At 44.3% G+C, this 21,784-nt stretch overlaps 1 protein-coding gene across 7 annotated transcripts in view; it reads left to right on the top strand.

Annotated features, from left to right (window-relative positions):
- MROH7 (maestro heat like repeat family member 7) overlaps positions 1-21,784 on the top strand; it is a 55,091-nt gene that overhangs the window by 109 nt on the left and 33,198 nt on the right. For 5 of the 7 annotated variants that reach the window (XR_007410851.1, XM_049110413.1, XM_049110410.1 and 2 more), the window contains exons 1-5: positions 5-195; positions 8,134-8,168; positions 8,869-10,174; positions 17,307-17,380; positions 20,876-20,959. Coding sequence is in view for 6 of the 7 variants with exons in the window: in XM_049110413.1 (XP_048966370.1) it covers positions 8,944-10,174; positions 17,307-17,380; positions 20,876-20,959 (1,389 nt within the window). In the remaining variant the exon portion in view is untranslated. Of the gene's footprint in view, positions 1-4; positions 196-8,133; positions 8,169-8,868; positions 10,175-17,306; positions 17,381-20,875; positions 20,960-21,784 lie in introns of those variants that run through there. The other 2 variants (XM_049110409.1, XM_049110411.1) reach the window with 2 other exon arrangements.

The following is a 21,784-nucleotide window of genomic DNA, read 5'->3' as shown; positions in this document are numbered from 1 at the left end:
AAGCTGAGGGGTGGCTCTGGGAAAGTCCCAGGGGTGGGGGCAGCCTCCCCAGCCTCTACAAGGCAGTTACCACCTTGACTCCAGCCCCCACTGGGGAGAAGTCTTCCCCCCTCTGGCTGTAATTCCACAGTTAGGACTTCATACTTTTGACTTAAGGCTGAATTTTCTGTTACCACGTGGATGCCCCAGGTGGAGGTAACACATTGAACTTGGCTCATGGAGAAAGAGTTTAGGCTTGATCTGAGAACACCGTGGGTGGGAGCTGGGGGAGGTGAGAAGACCCAGGAGAGAATGCCATAGACTGGTGGGCATGGGACGGAAGAAGGCAGAGAAACTGGAAGCCAGGCTGGGTCTTTATTTCAAGTCCCCCTACCCTACCCTCACCCAGAGGGAGAAAGGGGTGATGAGGACGAGCATTTACTGGGGGACTACTGGGGCTCAGGTGTTATGATCCTATGTGCATTATCCATTTTTTCTCCTACACTAATCTTATGGATTGAATATGAAGACTGACGCTCAGCATGGCGAGGTTACTGCCCATGTTCACACCACTGTTGAGAGACCGAGTGGTTCCAAATTCGGGTCTAGCTGCCCACAAAGTCCTGGATTTGTGCATTATAACTGGGCATCAGGACATTTAGGTTGTTTTCGTTGGACTTTACCAACTCCTAGGGTAGGGGCCTAAGTGGAAATGGGATTAGGGAATGAGAAACAGGAAGATACGGCTTCATTGAGTGATTCATGGCTCAGAAATATCAAATTGCAGGAAAAGCAAAATTGAGAGGATCTGGTATGGATTCTGACTACCGTTTCCTGGGGCTTTACAAACATTATTTTGGATTCCCAAATAGTCTGAATTAACATGCCAGTAAGTGAGGATAATGATACCTATCTTGAAGAGTTGTCATCGATCCGTCCATCCCCCACTCCATGAATGTTTCTGAACCTCCCCTGTGTGCTAGGCCCTGTGCCATGTGCTAGGAAAACAGGGGTAACAAGATAGGCAGAGACTGACTAAGCCCATTTCTTAGAGAGAAGACATAAAATGAACAGAGTGATCCTCTAGGACAGAGTTAGCACGTGCAGAGAGCACTTCCACCCACATTTGAGGGTCCCAGGAAGACTTCCTGGAGGAAGGGACACCTGAACTGGCATCTAAAATGTTACATGATAGCCAGGGAAAGTGATGGAGATTTAAATGGAGAAGTTTACAGGAAGAGGAAGGAATATTTACAAAGGCCCCAAGTCAAAAAGGAGGCCAACACATCTGAGAAGTTGAGAGTGGTTCACGTGTGGGAGTGGGGAAGGGAATGGTTGGTGCTAGAGAGATCAAGGCCCGCTGTGGCCTGAGGCTCTTAGTAAAAGCAACACAGCCACCATGCTGTAGACCAGGATGCCTGTAGACCAGTGGCCTACCCATCAGTTATGTGATAATTACTTTGGGGTGGAGTGAAAGGGGGAGAACTTGATAAATGTCTAATTTCTCAGCCCCCTCAGAGGTGCACAGTGGAAGCCCAGAAATCTGTCTTATAAAAAAAAATAAGAAAAAAAAAAACTTTAGCTACACCCCATCATTTGAAAACCCATGAGGAGTCACAGAGGGGTGCTACAGGGGAATGGAATAGTTGGATCGGTATGCATTTTTTCTTTGTCTGAGAATATCTTTATTTCCCCTTCATTCTTTAGGCATAGTGTTGCCAGATTTAGACACAGTTGACATCTTTATGTCTTTCACTAAATTTGGGTCGTTTCCAGCTATTACTTCTTTGAATGTTTTCAGTACTCTCTCTTCCTCTGGAACTCTAAGGGTGTTAGATATTTTATATTGTATCACAGCCCCTGAGGCTCTGTTCACTTTTTTTTAGTCCATTCTCTCTGTTCAAATTAAGTAAATTTTATTGATCTGTCCTTAGCTCACTGATTTTTTTAAAGATTTTATTTATTTATTCATGAGAGACAGAGAGAGAGAGAGAGAGAGAGGCAGAGACATAGGCAGAGAGAGAAGCAGGCTCCAGGCAGGAAGCCCGATGTGGGACTCGATCTCGGAATTTCAAGATCATGTCCTGGGCTGAAGGCAGGCGCTCAACTGCTGAGCCACCTAGGCGTCCCTAGCTGACTGATTCTGTTCTCTGTCACCTCCACTCTATTATTGGGCTGGTCTAGCAACTTAAAATTTTTTTCAGTTGTGTCTTTAAATAATTTCTATTTTGATTTCAATAATTAAATTTTTTATAACTTCTATTCCTTTGCTGAGATTTTCTAGTTTTTCATTTGTTTCAGGAAGGTCAGTAATTGCCTGTTGAAGCATTTTCACAACGACTGCTTTAAAATCGTTATTGCAAACTCTGATCTCTGATTCACTCAGTATTGGCATTAGTTATCTTTTCCCAAATGAGATTTTCCTAGCTTTTGGTATGATGGATAATTTTTTGATATATCCTTGACATCTTGGACATTACGTTAAGAGACTTTTGATCCTACTTAAATCTATTTTAGCTGGCAATCAGCCTGTCAAGATGTACAGTGTAGGTTCTGGACTATTTTATGGACTGTATTTCCAATGATAGCGGAGCCTTGGGAGTCAGAGCCTTGGGATGGCTTGGCTCTTCTGGCACTGCTGGAGCTTTTGTTCATTCTTGGTGGTACTGCCTGCAAGGGCAAGACAGTGCTTCCCTTGGCCACCTATTGTCACTGAGAGGCCAGGAGCTGTGGGACCTGGTAAATTCTCTGCCACTGGATGGAGAGCCCAGAGATGCAGGGCTCTGCTGGCACTGTGCCTGCAGGTGGATTGGCCTGCTGGTCCCTCTGTTACGGAAAGAGGATTAGAGCTCCCCATTGGGGGTCCACCTCATTGGGCTTCCCTTTTTCTGGTCCTTTAGCCAGAGGGAGCAGGCTTTTTTCCCTTTGTATGTGTGTATTTACACACATGCTCTTGACAGATGTGTGGCAGGCCTATCTGGTGCCCAGTCTGGGATATATGGAAGATAAAAAGAAAACGCTGGGGAACGCACTCAGTGTGATCCCTCAAGTCCTGACGTTCCTAGCTAATCCACTGCCTTCTTCCTAGCTTTCAGAGTCCTTTTATGGCTGTCAGTTGAATCATTTCCAGGATATTTAGTTGTCCCTGGAAGGAAAGATCAGGGAAAAGTGAGTCTACACCTTCTTGCCTGGTACATGCATTAAAAAATTGTGGCACAATAATCATAGCATAAAACTCACTGTTAGTGGCAAATAGTACCTTCACAGTGTTGCGTAATCACAGTCATTATCTTGTTCCCATTTTTGTCACTCCCAAAAGTAAGCCTGTACGCAGCAAGCAGTCACTTCCCATTCTCTTCTTTCCCCGGTCCCTGGCAACCTCTATCTGCCTTAATCTGCTTTGAGTCTCTTGAGATTTGATTATTTTAGATATTTCATATAAATGGAATCATCCAATATGTGGCCTTTGTGTCCAACTTCTTTCACTTTGCATGATATTTTCAGTTTGTCCTTAACAAATATCAGCAAGTGATTCTTTTTTGTGGCTGAATAACATTTCATTTCATGGATATCCATCCACCAGTTCACGAACATTTAAGTTGTTTTCACCTTTGACTTTTGTGAATGTGCTACTGTAAACCTTTTTTTTTTTTTTTTTGCAAGTTTTTATTGGAACATCCATTTTCAACTCTTTTGAGTATGTAGCTAGGAGTGGAATTGCTGGATCATTTGGTGATTCTGTTTGACTTCTTATACTACCACGTTGTTTTTACAGACACTACACCATTTTATATCCTTATTAACACTGTTTGAGGGTGTCAATTTTCTATATCTTTCTTTGCCAACACTTGTTCTTTTCTTTTTTTGAAAAACTTTTCAACTTTTTGTTTTAAAAGTGATCTCTATGCCCAATGTGGGCCTCAAACTCATGACCCTGAGATCAAGAGTCACATGCTCTGCCGACTGAGCCAGCAGGTGCTCCTTGTTATTTTCCATTTAAAAAATAATAATGAGTATAAAATAATGTCTCATTGTGGATTTGATTTGTATCTTCCTAAGGGTTAATGATGTTGAGCATATTTTTGTGTGCTTGTTAAATTTTTGTGTATCTTCTTTGGAAAAATATCGTATTCAAGTCTTGTTTGCCCATTTTAAAATTTGATTTCTTCCTTTTTGTTGTAGAGTTTTGAGAGTTTTTTAAGGGCGTCTGGGTGGCTCAGTTAGCAACCAACTGTTAATCTCAGTTTAGATCTCGATCTTAGGTTGTGGGTTCAAACTTGACATTGGGCTCCACACTGGGCATGGAGCTTACTTAAAAAAAAAAATATATATATATATATATAATATAATATAATATAATATAATATAATATAATATATAAAATCTTTAAAATAAAATCTTTATTTTTTTAAAGATTTTATTTATTTATTCATGAGAGATACACAGAGAGAGAGAGAGAGAGAGAGGCAGAGAGAGAAGCAGGCTCCATGCAGGGAGCCCGACATGGGACTCGATCCTGGGTCTCCAGGATCACACCCTGGGCTGTAGGCTGCGCTAAACTGCTGAGCCACCAGGGCTTCCCTAAAATAAAATCTTTAAAAAAAAGATCTCCCTGTCAACTCTTTCTTTCTTTCTTTCTTTCTTTCTTTCTTTCTTTCTTTCTTTCTTTCTTTCTTCTCTCTTTCTTCTTTCTTTCTTTCTTTCTTTCTTTCCTTTCTACTTTATTTTATTTTATTTTTTTTTTTAATTTTTATTTATTTATGATAGTCACAGAGAGAGAGAGAGGCAGAGACACAGGCAGAGGGAGAAGCAGGCTCCATGCACCGGGAGCCCGATGTGGGATTCGATCCCGGGTCTCCAGGATCATGCCCTGGGCCAAAGGCAGGCGCCAAACCACTGCGCCACCCAGGGATCCCGGTCTACTTTTTTTTTTTAAGATTTTATTTATTTATTCATGAGAGACACACACAGAGAGAGGCAGAGACATAGGCAGAGGGAGAAGCAGGCTCCCGTTGAGGAGCCTAGTGCGGGACTCGATCCCTGGACTCTGGGATCACCACCTGAGCCAAAGGCAGATGCTCAACCACTGAACCACCCAGGTGTCCCCAAAAGTTCTTTATATATATGTTCTGGGTATGGGACTTATCAGATATATGACTTACGAATATTTTCTCCCATTCTGTAGGCTGTCTTTTCACCTCTTTTTTTTTTTTTAAGATTTTATTTATTTATTCATTAGAGACAGACACACACACACACAAAGAGAGAGAGAGAGAGAGAGAGAGAGAGAGAGAGAGAGAGAGAGAGAGAGAGAGGCAGAGACACAGGCAGAGGGAGAAGCAAGCTCCATGCAGGGAGCCCAATGTGGGACTTGATCCTGGGACTCCAGGATCACGCCCTGAGCTGAAGGCAGATGCTCAACCACTGAGCCACCCAGGCATCCCTCTTTTCACCTCTTGACAGTGTCTTTTGGTACACAAGTTTTAAATTTTGATGATGCCTAACTTATTTTTTCTTTTTGTTGCTTGTGCTTTTGATGTCATATCTAAGAAACCGTGGTCAAATCTAAGGTTGTGAAAATTCACCCCTGTTTTTGTGTAAGAATTTTATAATTTCGGCTTTTAGATTTAGGTCTTTAATCTTTTTTGAGTTAATTTTTGTATATAGTGTGAGGTATGGAATCCAATGTCATTTTTTTTGCATGTTGAAACCATTTGTTGAAGAGACTATTTTACCTCCATTGAATGGAATTGGCATCCTGGTAAGAAATTAATTGACCATGGGTACACATAGGTTTATTTCTGGACTCGCAGTTCTATTCTATTTGCCTGTATGTCTATCCTTATGTCAGTGCCACACTGTTGAATGCAATTTTAAAGGAGGATATTTGCAGCTCAATTTGGAAATTGGTTTGTTGGGAGCAGTCCCTAAACACAGGTGTCTTAGGCAATGAGATCTGTGCTAGGGTCTGGCAGTGATGATTGAGATATGGGGAGATATTTGGGAGCTTTTCTGGAGCCATCGGTGGCAAAACTCAGCCCAAATTGGATGGAGCAAGTAGGAAAGAGAGTAGAGGATGATATCATTTCTAGCTTACATAGTAGTGCCAGTTAGTAGAAATGGAAGAGAATAGGAAGGTCTGACTTAGGGGAAAGATAGCAAGTTCTGTTTTGGATTCTCTAGGTATAAAGTGTTCCAATGTCGGATGTGTGTTTGTCAGGGTAGTGTGATCACATGCTTACAAGTACTTAACATATTCTGGGCCAATAAATGTGTTGTCAACGAGGCACTGGAAGATCCAATGATAATTACACCTCCCAAGAGCTCCCACAACCCCTGCTCAAGGCCTGGAAGGGCTCACTGAGGAGAGGAGATGGAAATCAGTCAGTGGTTCTCTCAGTCTTAGGATTAACTTGCTGTTTTATGGCTGTTCTTCGCCCTCCCTCTTTGGGACTCCAGGGCCTGGGAAGCAAAGGCCAATAGGTAGCTGGTAACTATTGAGTCAGTAATGAGCCCTGTTGGCTCCCCTGTGTCCCATCCAAGCCCCTCGACAACCACCACTCTTCCCAATGCAGAATGTCCCTTTGGTGGAGGATAAGATATGGGCTGTCCCAGTCACTGGCAGGCAGCTCGGAAGCCTTGCCTGTCTGTTGCAGGATGAAAGAAGAGCATGAGGGAACAGGAGAAAAGTGGGAGAAATCTGTTTTTTCTCAGGGAAGAGGGAGGGTCAGCCAGGGTTGAGACCTGTAGCTTTCTGCCCAGTGACCTGATATTGTGCATCTGCTATGTCAGAGGGGTAGAGATTGTTCTCTTCCACAGCCCGAACCACGTAGACCTTCCAAAATCCTACATGAAGCCTCAGAGGCTGCATCCAAGGCATATTTTTCCAGGTTGAAAATGCCTCTCTTTGATAACTATGGGGTGTGTGTATATGCCTGCACGCGCGCGCGCACACACACACACACACACACACAAGTGGGAGGGTCATGAAGGAAAGATCTAGGGGTTTTTTCGAGTCTGAAGACTTTTTTAGGCTCTTCTTTAAATAAAAGAAGACAGAATTATGAATACAAAATTATGGTATCCTTAGAAAGGGATTGTGTAGGCAAGGAGTCCCGGAGTTTTAAATTTCATTAGCTTCCAGGTCAAGTCACCTCTGGTGCTGATGGTAAGTGGACATTCCCTGCTTCTGAGGCAGGATGCAAAGCTGTACATGATCTGTTTGCTTGGAATGAGGGCAGCTCCCACTGGGCTCTGAGCACCTTATTCCTTTCTGCCTGCAGCGCCTGGCAAGGAGTAACAGAAGAGTGGCTATCATTTAGAGAGGGCCTTCAGTAGGCCATATTTTTAGTGCTAGGCACTGAAGCCACAACCACTGTGGGTGGCAGGTTTTATGCTTCCCATGTTAGAGATGAGCTGGAGGAGGGCCAGAGGGGAAAAGGTCTCTTGCCCAAGCTCACTCAGACTAGTAAGAAGTTGAACTGGGATGGAATCCAGAACCATATGACTCCAAATCTATGGTCTTTCCAAAGCTGAGCTATAAAGATGTACAGCAAAGTTTGTGGAATGGGTAAATGATTTAGTGAATGAGTTAGTGTATTAATGAATAATAAATAAGTGATGAAATGAAATAAATGAGTGAGTGAAGAAGAAATAACTAGCAGGGAAGGAATCTGGAGAAGGGTATGCCCAACTTCTGGAAGACCCAGACTTAACCCAGAGCCTGGTTCTTTGGAGAAACACTAAAGAGTTGAGAGGTGGTGGAATGGAGTGGGGAAGGGAGTTTGGACAGGCTAGACAGGTGAGAGGAGTGTTAAGTCCAGACACAGAAAGTCCTCTTAGGTTGCTAAGGATTGGGGATACTGTCCTGAAGACAGTGGAAAGCCTTGGAGGAGGAGTTCAGGTGGATGAGTAGCATAAAGAGATGGTCTTGGCTTCCCTGAGGGTCAGTAGGGTGGATGACATTCCTTTCTTTGACCTTCAATTCCTTAAGTATATAATGCAGCAATAATATCTAACTTCAGGACTCTGTGTGTGTGTGTGTGTGTGTGAGGCAATATGGTTAGCAGATGTGCGTGTCTGGTCTGTGGACTTTGCTCAGGAAGCATTACAAAAACACATGTTACCTGACTTGGTCTTCTGTGTCTCCTCCAGAGGCCCACTCCTGCTTAAGAACACCATGAATGCAGGTAAGCCGTCCCAGTGATTCCCACAGGGAGAGGAGCCCAAGTGTGAAAGATGGGTAGGGTTGTGGTGGGGGGGCGGCTGGGGGGCTCACTCTGCAATCAGATTGCTGTGGTGAGGCAGGCTCTGGTTTTGAGTACTGCTCCAGGGTCTCCTTTATGTAGCCTCCTCATCCAGAAGAGGCAAACTGTCCAGGGCAGTGGGTAGTTCTAGAAATTTAGACTGGAAGTAGGGCAACCCCTAAGGAGCGTCCTCCTTCCCCTTTTCTACCTTTGTCTAGTATTTACAGGCTTCCCACTGGGTGCTGGAGGTTGGGGATGTCCCAGGGACTAAGCTACGCATAGTTCTTGCCACCTCTCCCAGCGGCTAGACCATTAAATGGGGAGTAAAGTAGGATGAATATTTTGCTGGGAGGAGTGGGCTTGGCAAAGGACAGTGGGAGGAGGTTCCAAGCCAAGGGAATCGCATTGTTGAAGAGTTGAGAGGAAGCATGGCGTGGTCAGAGAAACCCAGGGGATATGGCTGGCCCGAGAGCTCGAGGGAACAGCTGTGTAGATGGGGCTGGACAGGTGAGCTGGGCGCAGTCACGAAAGACCTGGAAGTCATGCAAGGGCTTTCATCCCGGGGATAGTGGGGAACCATGGAAAAGTTTTAAGCATGACTTAAAAGGTGAAGCATGACTGAGTTTGCCTTTTTCCCGCTCAGGAGCCTTGTGGGGAGCTCAACAGTTGGCTATTGGAGAGAAGGGAGCTGTGGCACTGAGAGACCACCAGGCCAGGCATGGCCCTGAGCCCAGAGGCTAGTCTGGTCCTCTGTGAAAGCTCAAAGACGACACCTGATCTCAGCTTCACCGAGGCCCCAGATTTCAGCTCCAGCACCATCTCTGGGCCCCACCTGGACATGAACTTTGTTCCCCTTATAAACCCAGCCCTGAATCCTGGCTCAGTTCTTGTTCCAGACCTCAATCCAACTCTGAGTCCTGTCCCAGAGGAGGCCCCTGGCCTGGCATCTGGTAACACCCCCAGCCCTGATGACAGCCAGACTGTGGGCCCTGCCTCCCTCCAGATCATCACTCCTCACTCTGGTGAAGCCTTGGGCCTGAGTTCAAATCACATCTTGAAGCCTAACTTGCAGAGGGCCCTAGGTCCAGCCTCAAACCTCGTTCTGAGCCCCAGCGCTACTGAGGCCCATGCTCTGGGTTCAGGGAGTCATTCTGGGCCTGATGCTGAGGAGGCTTTCAACTCACTCTCAGGCAAGATTGCTGATTTGGGTCAGAGTAACTCCAACCCTTCCAGGTCTGAGGCAAATCCATTTATAAGGCCCTATTCAAGAGAAGCCCTGGTTGTGGGCCAGTGTGTCTCCAGGCCAGGCTCGAAAGCACTCCTTATTCCTGCCTCAAACTCCTCTCTGGACCGGGATTCCAGCCAAATACTTGGTGTGGGCTCAAGAAACACCTCCAAGCTGGACCTACATGCAGCTTCAGGTTCTGTTGGGACCCTGATCCCAGATACCAATGAGACCATCACTGTGGTTTCACATAAGATCTCCAGGTCTGTCTCAAAAGGAGCCTTTGGTGCAGCCTGGAACACGAGTTCCAAGGGAACCATCAATGTGGCTTCAAATTGTAATCCCAGGTCTGACTTGAACATGACCATCACTCAGGCCTCATGCTTGACCCTAATTCCTGGCTCCAGTGACGGTATCAGCCTGCACTCTAGTACCCATGGACCCAATTCCACCCTTTCTCCACCCTCATGCATGACCCTGATCTTGGCCTCCAATGAGACTCTCAGTCTTGGCTCCAGCCTTATCTTCAGTGACACCTCCACCCTGACATTGAGCAGCCAGCAGGATTATTCTGAGGACAACAGCATCCATGCCATACCCTTGGATGAGAATCTGGAGAGTTGGGGCGAGATGGTCAGCCCTGAGATGGGCCAGTTTCCGCTGGGGTTCCCCACCTGTAACATCACAGACAAGGACACCACAGCCTTCCAAAGCATCCCAGAGGGTGAGTACAGCAAGGGTGACAACCCTAGAGAGGGCGCTACCCTGGAAGAATTTTGTATTCAGACTCGTAGGACAGGGAGGCTAGAGAAAGGAAGAGGGGAGAGGAAGGAACAGCATACAATGGACAGGATGCAAAATATTAGTATACACAAGCAATCTAGTGCTCAGCCTCTGCTTGCTCTGTGACTTGGGACAATCTACCTAATCTCTCTGAGCTTCAATTTCCCTAACTGAAATATCTCCATATCATAACGATTTTATTATGTCTAAATTATGAGTCACATAACTATACATTTCTTTCAAAATGTACGTCTCTTTCTCTCCAGTTAGATTTCAGGCCTGGCTTCTCAGGTTCAAATCTGACCAGTGGAGCAGGCAGGTTCTAGGCTCAGCCAGCCTCTGTTGAGTGTTTGACATCCTCACTTGGGTGAAGCCTTGAAGTCCTGTCTGGAGCCTGCTCCTCACTTACCTGGGATATGCAGGAGTTCTGTGAATTAATCCCTTATCAATTTTTGATGTTGTAAACATCTTTTTCCAGTCATTTATATCTCCAGATATTTTTTGTTTGTTCATACACCAATTCCATATTGTGATTTTTAAAAATAGACCATGGCTTTGTAAACCTGTGTTTTCAGAGGTGCAGTATGTATCTGGTAGGGTGAGAATTCCTCTTTGATGTTTTTAGAATTATTCTGAGGACAATAGCATCCACACTGTGTCCTGAAGTGTATTAGTAGACCCTCTTTCTTCCATATACATTTTATTTCAAAAGAAAAAAAAACTTTTAAAGATTTTATTTTATTTATTTTTAAGATTTATTTATTTATTTATTTATTTATTTATTTATTTATTTATTTATTTATTTATTTATGAGAGAGAGAGAGAGAGAGAGGCAGAGAACACAGGAGGAGGGAGAAGCAGGCTCCATGCCGGGAGCCGGACGTGGGACTCGATCCTGGGACTCCAGGATCGCGTCCTGGGCCAAAGGCAGGCACTAAACCGCTGAGCCACCCAGGGATCCCAAAAGATTTTATTTTTAGGTAATCTCTACACCCAATGTGGAGCTCAAACTTACAACCCTGAAACTAAGAGTCACATGCTCCATCCACTGAGCCAGCCAGGAGCCCCTTCCATGTGCATTTTATTTTATTTTATTTTTTCCAAATATGCATTTTAGAACATATTTGTCTTAAGTCCTCAAAAAGTCTTTATTGGGGGATTCCTGGGTGGCTCAGAAGTTTAGCGCCTGCCTTTGGCCCGGGGCGTGATCCTGTCAACCCGGGATCGAGTCCCACGTCGGGCTCCCTGCATGAAGCCTGCTTCTCCCTCTGCCTGTGTCTCTGCCTCTCTCTCTCTCTCTCTCTCATGAATAAATAAATAAAATCTTAAAAAAAGACTTTATTGGAATATTCTTAATTTATCCATCTATTCAAGTTTTCCTTTTATAGGATATATTCTTTGCTAGAATTTAAAAAATTCTCCATAAAGGTCCAGTGCTTTTTTTTTGGTAGGTTAATTCCTAGATACCTTGTAGTTTTTATTACCATCACGAAGCATATCTTATCTTCTAATACAATTCTAATTTTGTGCTGGTGATGCTGATGATATAGAAGAATTTTATGCAAGTTGGTTTTTTCTTTAAGCAGCTGTATTGAAATGTACAGAACCATAAAATTTATCCACTTAAAGTATAAAATTTAATGCTTTAAAAATATACACAGTGTTATGCAGCCATCACTACAGTCTATTTTAGAACATTTTCATCACCCCAAAAAGAAGCCCTATACCCCTTAGATATCTTCCTCAACCCATGACCCCCTACCCCAGTCAATCACTAATCTACTTTCTGTGTCTATAGATTTTTCTACTTTGGACATTTCATATAAATGGAATCATACAATATGTGGTCTTTTGTTTTTTTTTTATATGTGGTCCTTTGTGACTGGTTGCTTCTACTTAGCATAAGGTTCTCGAAGTTTATGTTGTATTGCGGATCAGGACTTCTTTTCTTTTTATGACTGAATAACATTCCGCATTTTGTTTATCTATTCAACAGTTGATAGATATTTGGGTTGTTTCTACCTTCTGGCTATTTTGAATACTACTACTATGAACATCCATGTATAAATTTTTATATGGATATGTCTTCATATCTCTTTGGTACATACCTAGGAGTAGGATTGCTAGGTCATATGGCAACTCTGTGTTTAAGTGTGTGATTCAATGGCATAGTCACACTCACAGTATTGTACAACCATCACCACTATTTAGTTCCCAGACTTTTTCATCACTCCAAATAGAAGCTCATACCATAAAGCAATAGCCCCCCTAACCCCTCTCTCTCCAGGCTCTGCTAAATTCTAATCTGCCTTTTTTTCTCCTTGAATTTACCTACTCTAGATATAGCACGGAAGTGGAATTATGTTATATTTGATCTTTTGTGTCTGGTTCATTTTGTTTACCATAATGTTCATTTCTGCTGTTGCATGTATCAGTACTTCATTTCTTTTTATGGTTGAATAAAATTCCAGTATGTGTACCACATTTTATTTGCCCATCTACCCATGGATGGACACTTGGGTTGTTTCCACTTTTTGGCTATTGTGAATGATGCTGCTATTATAAATTGCAAGTGCCCGTTTGAATTCTTATTTTCAATTCCTTTAGATATATACCTAGGAGTGGAATTGCTGGATCATCTAGTATTTCTATATTTAGCTTTTGGAGGAACTGCTAAACGATTTCCCAGAGCAGCTGTACTATTTTGCATTTCTACTACCAATATACAAGAGTTCTAATTTCTGCACTATTAATCTCTCCTTGCCAACACTTGTTATTTTTCTCTTTTTGAATATATATACACATATATTTTAAGATTTTATTTATTTATGCATGAGAGACACAGAGAGATAGAGGCAGAGACATAGGCAGAGGGAGAAGCAGGCTCCATGCAGGGAGCCCGATATGGGACTGGATCCCGGGACTCCAGGATCACGCCCTGAGCCAAAGGCAGATGCTTAACTGCTGAGCCACCCAGGTGTCCTGAAAATGTTTTTACAATAGACATCCTAAAGGCTATAAAGTGGTATCTCTTCATAGCTTTGATTTACATTTCCCTAATGATGACCGATATTGAACATCCCTTCATGTGCTTATTGGCTGTTGTATCTTTGTGGAGGCCGAGAAAAATTAAGGCTATCCCACCTAAAGTTTAGCATTAGGACAAGTACAGCCATCTTAGGCCCCTGTGAATAAGAGCTGAACTTTATGGGAAAAACTGCAGAATGTCCTCAACGTCCTCGGCAGGTAATCCCATTTCAGAAAGACAACAGAGCCCACGCCCATGGTAGAAAGTCTCATATTAGAATGAGAACAGAGCTCAATGCCCTTGAAAGCCCCACATCAAAATGTAAACAGAACTTGGAGAAATTCTTCCACCCCTTCTGAAAATCCCCTAGACCAGCCTATAAAAAACCCAGCTGTAACCCACTTTGAGGTCCAAGTCCCTGCTCCGCCGTGTTGGGTATACTTGGACCCAAGCTCGAGCTTGCTAATAAACCCTCGTGCACTTGCATCGGTGTTGGCTCCTTGGTGGTTTCTCGGATTCGCAATCTTGGGCACAAAAATCTTCTTTGGAGAGATGTGATGTATAATCAAGTCCTTTGCCCATTTTCAAATTTGGTGGTTTGTTTTTTGTTGTTGTTGAGTTTTAGAAGTTCTTTATATATTCTGGCTACTAATTCCTTATCAGATATATGATTTGCAAATATTCTTTCCTATTCTGTGAGCTGTCTTTTCGTTCTCTTGATAGTGTTTTTTTTTTTTTAAGATTTATTTATTTAAGAGAGAGCAAGTGCATGCTTGCATGAGTATGAGAGGGGGAAGAGGAGGGAGAGGGAAAAGCAGACTCAGCTGAGCTCTGAGCCACCCACGACTCTGCAATCATGACTCAAGCAGAAATCAAGAGTCCGACACTTAACTGAGCCACTTAGGCTCTCCAATACTGTTTTTGATGCACAAAAATTTTAAATTGTAAAAAATATTTTATTTATTAATGAGAGACACAGAGAGAGAGGCAGAGACATAGGCAGAGGGAGAAGCTGGCTCTATGCAGGGAGCCCGATGAGGGACTCAATCCCGGGACCCTGGGATCATACCCTGAGCCAAAGGCAGATGCTCAACCACTGAGCCACTCAAGGGTACCCCCAAATTTTAAATTTTGATAAAGTCCGATTTTATTTTTTCTTTTATTGTCTTTTCTTTAGTGTCATTTTTTTATAGAAGATCTTTTTTTTTTTAAAGATTTTATTTATTCATGAAAGACACAGAGAGAGAGAGAGAGAGAGAGAGAGGCAGAGACAGGCAGAGAGAGAAGCAGGCTCCATGTGGGACTTGATCCGGGGTCTCCAGGATCAGGCCCTGGGCTGAAGGCGGCGCTAAACCACTGAGCCACCCGGGCTGCCCTCTTTTGGTGTCATATTCATGAAATTATTGCCATATCCAATCTCATGAAGGTTTCCTCCTATACTTTCTTTGAAGAGTTTTATAGTTTTAGCTTTTAAGCTTAGTCTTCGAGTCATTTTCATATATAGTGTTAGGTAGGGGCCCAACTTCATTCTTTTGCATTCTTTTTCCCCATTGAATGGTCTTGGCACCCTTGTCAAAAATCAACTGACCACATATATAAGGGTTTATTTCTGTGCTTTCTATTTTATTCCATTGGTCTATATGTCTGTCCTTATGCTAAAACCACACTGTCTTGATTATTATAGCTTTGCAGTAAGTTTTGAAATCCGGAAGTGTGAGTCCACTAACTTTTTTTTTTTCAAGATTATTTTGGCTATTTAATGTCAATCTTTGCTTTTTATTATTATTTTTTAACGTTTTCTTTATTTAAGTAATCTCTATACTCCATGTGGGGCTTGAATTCATGATCCTGAGATCAAGAATTGCATGTTCCTCCAAGTCAGCCAGGTGCCCCCAATCTTTACTTTTTAAAAGGAACATTTTGTCTATTTCCATTTTTAAAGATATTTATTTATTCACTTATTTGAGACAGAGAGAGCATGCACACGTGGGTGCAGGCTGAGGGAGGAGCAGAGGAAGCAGTACAAGCAGACTGCCCCAGAGCATGGAGGCTGAGGTGGGGCATCCCAGGATCCTAGGATTACTACTGAAGAGTCAACGGCCAACCAACTGAGCCACCCAGGCGGGCCTTGTCCATTTGCATTTTTAAAGACAACATGTTTTCAAATTGTATTAGCCTCTTAAAAACTTTGTCAAGATACATAACACGTATCAATGAAATATGTAAAGTGTACAACTAATCTCAAGTACAGCTTGATTAGTATTTACATATGTATACATGCTGGTAACTACCACACAGATCAAGACACAGATCTTTGCCAGCAGCCGAGAACCCTCCCTTGTGACCTTTTCCATTCAATACTCTTCTCCTGAGGCAAGATCTCCCAACCTTGGCAGTACTGACATTTTGTGTTAGATAACTCTTTGTTGTGTGGATGTGGGTTTGGACAGGGGAGCCAGCTGCTAGCATTGTAAGATGTATCCCTGGACTCAACCCAGTAGATCCCAGTAGCACCACCGCCATTTGTAATAAATGTTATGTGGAGGGTCACCTGGGTGCCTCAGTGGTTGAGTGGCTGCCTTTGGCTCGGGGCGTGATCCTGGGGTCCTGGGATTGAGTCCTGTGTCAGGTTCCCCACAGGGAACCTCTTTCTCCCTCTGCCTATGTCTCTGCCTCTCTCTGTGTGTCTCTCATGAATAAAGAAATAAAATCTTAAAAAAAAAAATGTTTTGTGGAGAGGTACTTCAAAACTATGTAAATATTTCATTCCTCATCAAACTTTCAATTTATTCATGTACTTGTTTATGTTAGTATAGACTCATGATTTCTTAGGTTATTCAATGAATTATAATCTGTTGCTACCGTTATTTATTGTGATACTCAAATCATCCCCAGTGGGATCCCTTCAAGTAAGCTTTGTGTTCCTTTGACATGTCCCCATCATTCTTTGAGCTCTCTTCCTAGCTTTCCAGTACAAGATATCTCAGGCTTATTCTATACTTTTCTGCCCAAATCCCAGACTCAGCCACTTCTCCAAGGAGATTTGTTCCTTCTAGTGGAAAATGGTACCCACCCAGAAGACAAGATAACTGGAGCAAGCCATGTTAACTACTATTGGTGTCTCTGCTTCTATCTATTGGCTCCATCCTCCAGAAGCCTCTGGTGGCTGAGGTGGCCCTGAACCAAGTTCCGGGCACTCACAGGCCTTCAGAAGGAGAGAGACCCATTCTCTTTTGGGTTCCCCTCAGTGCTCTTGAATAAAGAGTTCTGTTGGTCCTGTTCAGCCAAGTGCCCATCTCTGGGCCAATCACCGGGGCTGGAGGCATGGGATGCTTTTATTGGCCATGCTTGGGTTCCAGGCCCACCCCTATCTGAAGAAGGGGTGATGGATGGGCTTCACCTAGCTACGTGGAAAGGGTAGCCCACAGGGGAGAAGGGCCTCTTTCTTTAGAAGAACGATGAGGAAATCTAGGGCTGACAAAACAGGTATCTACTATAACAAATCAGAGTTTAATTACACATTGTGATAACAGCTGAAAGAAAAGAGTAGGATGATGCTCAAGAGGGTTGTACTGAAAGCCTCCTTTACCCTGAAGATCTAGGAGGCCTTTCTGAGGAGTGGCAGGCAAGTGAAGATATGAAGAAGGGGAGCCCTAGCTGGGCAGTGGGGTGTGGTAGCAGAGTGGCCCAGGTGGAGGAGATCACCTGTGCAAAGGCCCTGATGAGGGGGCAGGTTGCCCTGCGTCAAAGGCAGACAATGTGGCCAGAGCATGGTGAGAGGAGTGTAGCAGGAGGTAGCCCCCGGGGGAGAGGGCCAGGGGACACTGATCCGGTAGGGACTTAAGGGCATTGATGAGAATGGTGGCTTTATGCTCAGTGGATAGGGCGCCACTGAAGGTTTTCAGGGAAGAGAGCTCAGTGTGGCTGCTAGGGGAATAAGGACTGGAGGGGCCCTGTGGGGGAGGGGAAACAGGACTGAGGCACCAGCTCTATACCCACATCTTTACCTTCCTTCTTGTTTCCTCCTTGAAACTATGACATTCAGGAGCCTTCGATGAAGTGGCCTCCTGTTTGGTGAAGGTGCCAGGGAAGAGAGACAAAGACAGCAAGATGGCTCTGGTATGCTTCCTGCCCCACCCCCAGCTGACTTTCCTGGGATGCCCCCCCCCCCCTCCAGTCCCATTGCTCCCTGTATCTCTGCCCAGCTCTTCTCTTCTCCTTGGGACTCATCACCAGCTGGTGTACACTATACTTTACTAGTTCATCTTGTTTTTTTTTGTTGTTGTTGTTAGCCTCTCACACTGGAATGCATCCTCCATAAACCAGGGATTTTTTTTTTTTTTAAGATTTATTAGAGGGAGAGAGAGAGCATACCAGTGGGGGGAGGGACAGAGGGAGAGGGAGAAGCAGACTCTCTTCTGAGCAGGGAGCCAGACGGGGCTTGATCCCAGGATGCTGACCTGAGATCATGACCTGAACCAAAGGCAGATGCTTAACTGACTGAGCCACCCAGATGCCCCTAAATCAGGGATTTTAGTCTGTTTTATTCACAGCTCTGTTCCCAGCATCTAGACTGAAGTACATCATAGGTGCTCAATAAAGATTTTTAAGTAACTGAATCAATTGTGAGAGGATCTCTTAAAGATGAAGAAAGGCAGTAAATGGCCCTTTTCAGGACATAGTCCCAAACCAGGTGTTGCCTTGGGAGACCAGAGAAAGCTGGCACCTGTAGGACTTGGTGAGGGCCAGTAGGGGCCTACTGGACAGGCTAGTGGACATGAGTGCGAATACACTTGCTGTGGGGGAGACTGGCTGGTGGACAGAGCCTGGAGGTGGGATTCACCCAAGCCAGGCCATGCAGGAGGGAGGTCCTGCTCTCAGGCTGCTCCAGTCCCTGGGGTGTCCCAGGGTGGGGCATGGGGAGAGAGTGACAGGACTAATAAGAGGTCTTGCATTTTGGGAGCATACCAGCCCATGACATCCCTCTGGCTGTCCACCTTGCTCTTGCCAAGTGGCCTTTCTCTGCTTCTTACACGTGCCATGCTCCTTCCTGCCCCAGGGCCTTTGCACTTGTCTTTTCTGCCAGGAAATTTCTTCTTAGCTACAAAATGGGCATAATAAAGTTTGAAAAAGGTCTGTGTTAACGTATGCACAGCACTGAGCAAGGTGCCTACAACAAATAGGGTTTATTACTGCAGTCATTCAACAAATTTTGTTGAGTCCCTACTACATGCAAGGGATCATTTCAGGCAGTAGAAATACAACAATGAAGTAGCATTCTAGTTTGGAGAGATAGGCGGACCTTCCCCTAGTTCTTCACATGGTTACCTCTTTTACTTTTTCTTCAGTGCAAAAACATGTTTTTTTGTTTTTTGTTTTTTTAATAGCATAGGGACAAGACCTGTGGGCAGAAAGAATAGGTTTTTTTTTTTTATTTTTATTTTTTATGGTTACCTCTTTCTTGTCATTGAAGACTCAGCCCAAATATCGACTCTTCTGAGAGGTCTTCCATGACCATTCAGTCTACTAGCTACCCTCTATCATCACTTTGGCAGTTTAAGATACCAGTTGTTACGTAGCAAACCACCCCAAAACTTAGTGGTCTAAAAGCTCACTCTGATGGGGAAATAAGGACCAAGGGGCCCAATTTCTCATGATACTGAAATTTTTGAAAATTTAATTTTTGTTTAATTTTTGAAATTTTAATTTCTGTTTAATTTAATTTATACCATGTTATAAGTGAATAAGTATTATATTAGTTTCAGGTGTACAATGTAGCAGTTCAACATTTAGGTACATTATTACCAAGTGATCATCAGGATAAATGTAGCTACCATCTGTCTAGCTACCATCTGTCACTATGCACCTATGCTGTACGTTGCATCCTTGTGTCCTAATTATCTTATAATGGGAAGTTTGTACCTTTTAACCCCCTTCTTCTATTTCACCCAGCTCCCAGCCCCCTCCCCTCTGGCAACCACCAGAATGTTTTCTGTATCTATGAATCTGTTTGTGTTTTGTTTTGTTTTTTAGATTTCACATATAAGTGAAATCATATGGTATTTGTCTTTGTCTGACTTATTTCACTGAGCACTATAGCCTCTAGGTGTATCCATGTTGGTGCAAAAGGGCCAGATCTCATTCTTTTTTATGGCTAACATTCCACTGTGTGTGTCTGTATATAAAATCTCACATACCTTCTTTATCCATTCATCTATTGATAGACACTCAGATTGCTTCCATATCTTGGCTATTGTAAATAACGCGCAATCAACGTACTGGTGCACACATCTTTTAGAGTGAGTGTTTTTCTTTTCTCCAGCTAAATACCCAGAAGTGGAATTACTGGATTGTATGAGAACTCTGAAATTGTCTGGGCTCAGCAAGGTGGCTCTTGTGGTCTCTTGCTGTAGACAGGAGCAGGGGCTGGAACATCGAAGATGACCCTCATCTTCCACATGGTGCCATCATTCCATGTCTAGCTGGGTTTCCTTGTAGTGTGGTGTCTGGGTTCCAGAAGGAAAAGGCTGCCAGTTGCCTTAAGGGCTAGGCCAGGAATTGGCACGTCATCACTTCATGGGATTCTATTGGTCCAAGCAACTGGGAAGGTGAGCCCTGGTTCAAGGGCTCTCTGTCCTCTTGGTGGCAGTGGCCAAGAACATGTGGCATGTCTCACCCACCACACTGCCCGTCAGGTTCACTTGTTTTGTTTTTTTCACTATATGGAATTAGTTCATCTATTTCATCATTTTTTCTTCTTTTACCTTGAGATAATGAGAACTCATAGATTAATTGGACATTGGTAAAGGTATTTCCTCTCTCAGGTGGCGGAATGCCTTGCTCTGACTAGGATGTGCCCTTAAGAGTGGATATGAGAGTGGCACCTGCGTGGCGCAGCTGATTACACGTTTGCCTTTGGCTCAGGTTATGGTCTCAGGGTCCTGGGATCGAGTCCCCACATTGGGCTCCCTGCTCAGAGGGGAGCCTGCTTGTCCTCCTCCCTTTGCCCCTCCCCCTACTCTCTCTCTCTCTGTCTCTCCCTCAAATAAATAAATAAAATCTTTTTTTATAAAGATTTTATTTATTTATTCATGAGAGAGAGAGAGAGAGAGAGAGAGAGGCAGAGACACAGGCAGAGGGAGAAGCAGGCTCCATGCAGGGAGCCTGATGTGGGACTCGATCCTGGGTCTCCAGGATCTTGCCCTGGGCTGAAAGCTGTGCTAAACCACTGAGCCACCCGGGCTGCCCAATAAATAAAATCTTATAAAAAGAGAGTAGGTACTAGAAACCTTTAAGGGGTATTATAATGGTGCAATTCCAACTGGAGGCCTCAGCACCTCTTCCATCCCATCAGCTCCTACCCCTTCTCCCCCAAGAGAGGGAGAGTACTTTGCAGAGCCTGAAATCTAGTCCTCCCCCAAATGCTGCCCTTCGGGGATTATCCACAGCCTTCCCAAATCTGCACCCCACCCCAAGGGTCCCCGTGGGTTCGCATTTCTCTGGAACCAGTGCCGGGGGCTGGCAGCCGGGGACAGGTGCACGGTAGCTGGTGGGGGTGTGCGGGCAGCCCCTGAGGGTGGCGGTCAGTGTGGTTCTCACCCTGCTGTCTCCAAGGTGGAGAATGTCATCACCCTCCAGAAGTGCCAGGATGTGCTAGAAGCAGAAGGAGAGAAGAAGACCATGATGAAAAAGATGATGGTGTGGGAACCCCGCACGGGTCTGTGGCGTTGGGTGGGTGGAGGTGGGAGTCCCAGTCCACAAACTGGTGAGACAAGGCTTGAGGTGGAGGACTGAGGAGAAGGCAGGATGCTTGGATTTGAGGCTCAGCCCACCTCTGACTGCCCTCCACCTCCCTGAGGGAGCTCAGCAAGCTACTTTCCTTCTCTGAGCCTGGCTCTTGTCATCTCATCAGCACCTGAGGTAATGCCTGTGCACCAGCTGGCTTGTTGGGAGGACACCACCCAGTGGTTAGACTGCTGTAGGGCCCTAGGCCCCTGGGAGCAGTCATTATTATTTAATACATTCTTTTCCCAGAAATTCCTCCTGGTGGGAAACATTCAAGAGTTTCCCTCATTGTTTTGCAATGACTTCACTTCTCAGTCATCCACTGGAATGGTTTGCACCACTGAAATCCTCAAAATTATATTTAGCTTTGGGTCCCTTAAAGATAAAAGCCTTGCCTTGGATAACTTCATTTCATTGACATTAATTGAGCACCTATTGTATGTAGAGGCTAGATCAAAAGTGAGAAGTAATTAGGTCATTTTTATTTTATTTTTTAAAGATTTTATTTATCTATTTGAGGGAAAGACAGAGAGAAAGAGAGAGAGAGAAAAAACCAGCTAGTGCACAAGCTGGGGGAAGGGAGAGGGAGAGAGACAAGCAGACTCCCTACTGAGCATGGAGCCCCATGTGGGGCTCCATCCCAGGACCCTGAGATCATGACCTGAGCCAGTCAGACACTTAACTGACTGAGCCAGCCAGCTGCTCCTTGGATGTTTTTAAAGGAATTCAAGTGGACCC

Source organism: Canis lupus, chromosome 5 (genome assembly GCF_003254725.2).
Source record: "Canis lupus dingo isolate Sandy chromosome 5, ASM325472v2, whole genome shotgun sequence".
Lineage (NCBI taxonomy): Eukaryota > Metazoa > Chordata > Mammalia > Carnivora > Canidae > Canis > Canis lupus.
The sequence above is the reverse complement of the archived record's forward strand: the minus strand, read 5'-3'. Positions and strand labels throughout refer to the sequence as shown.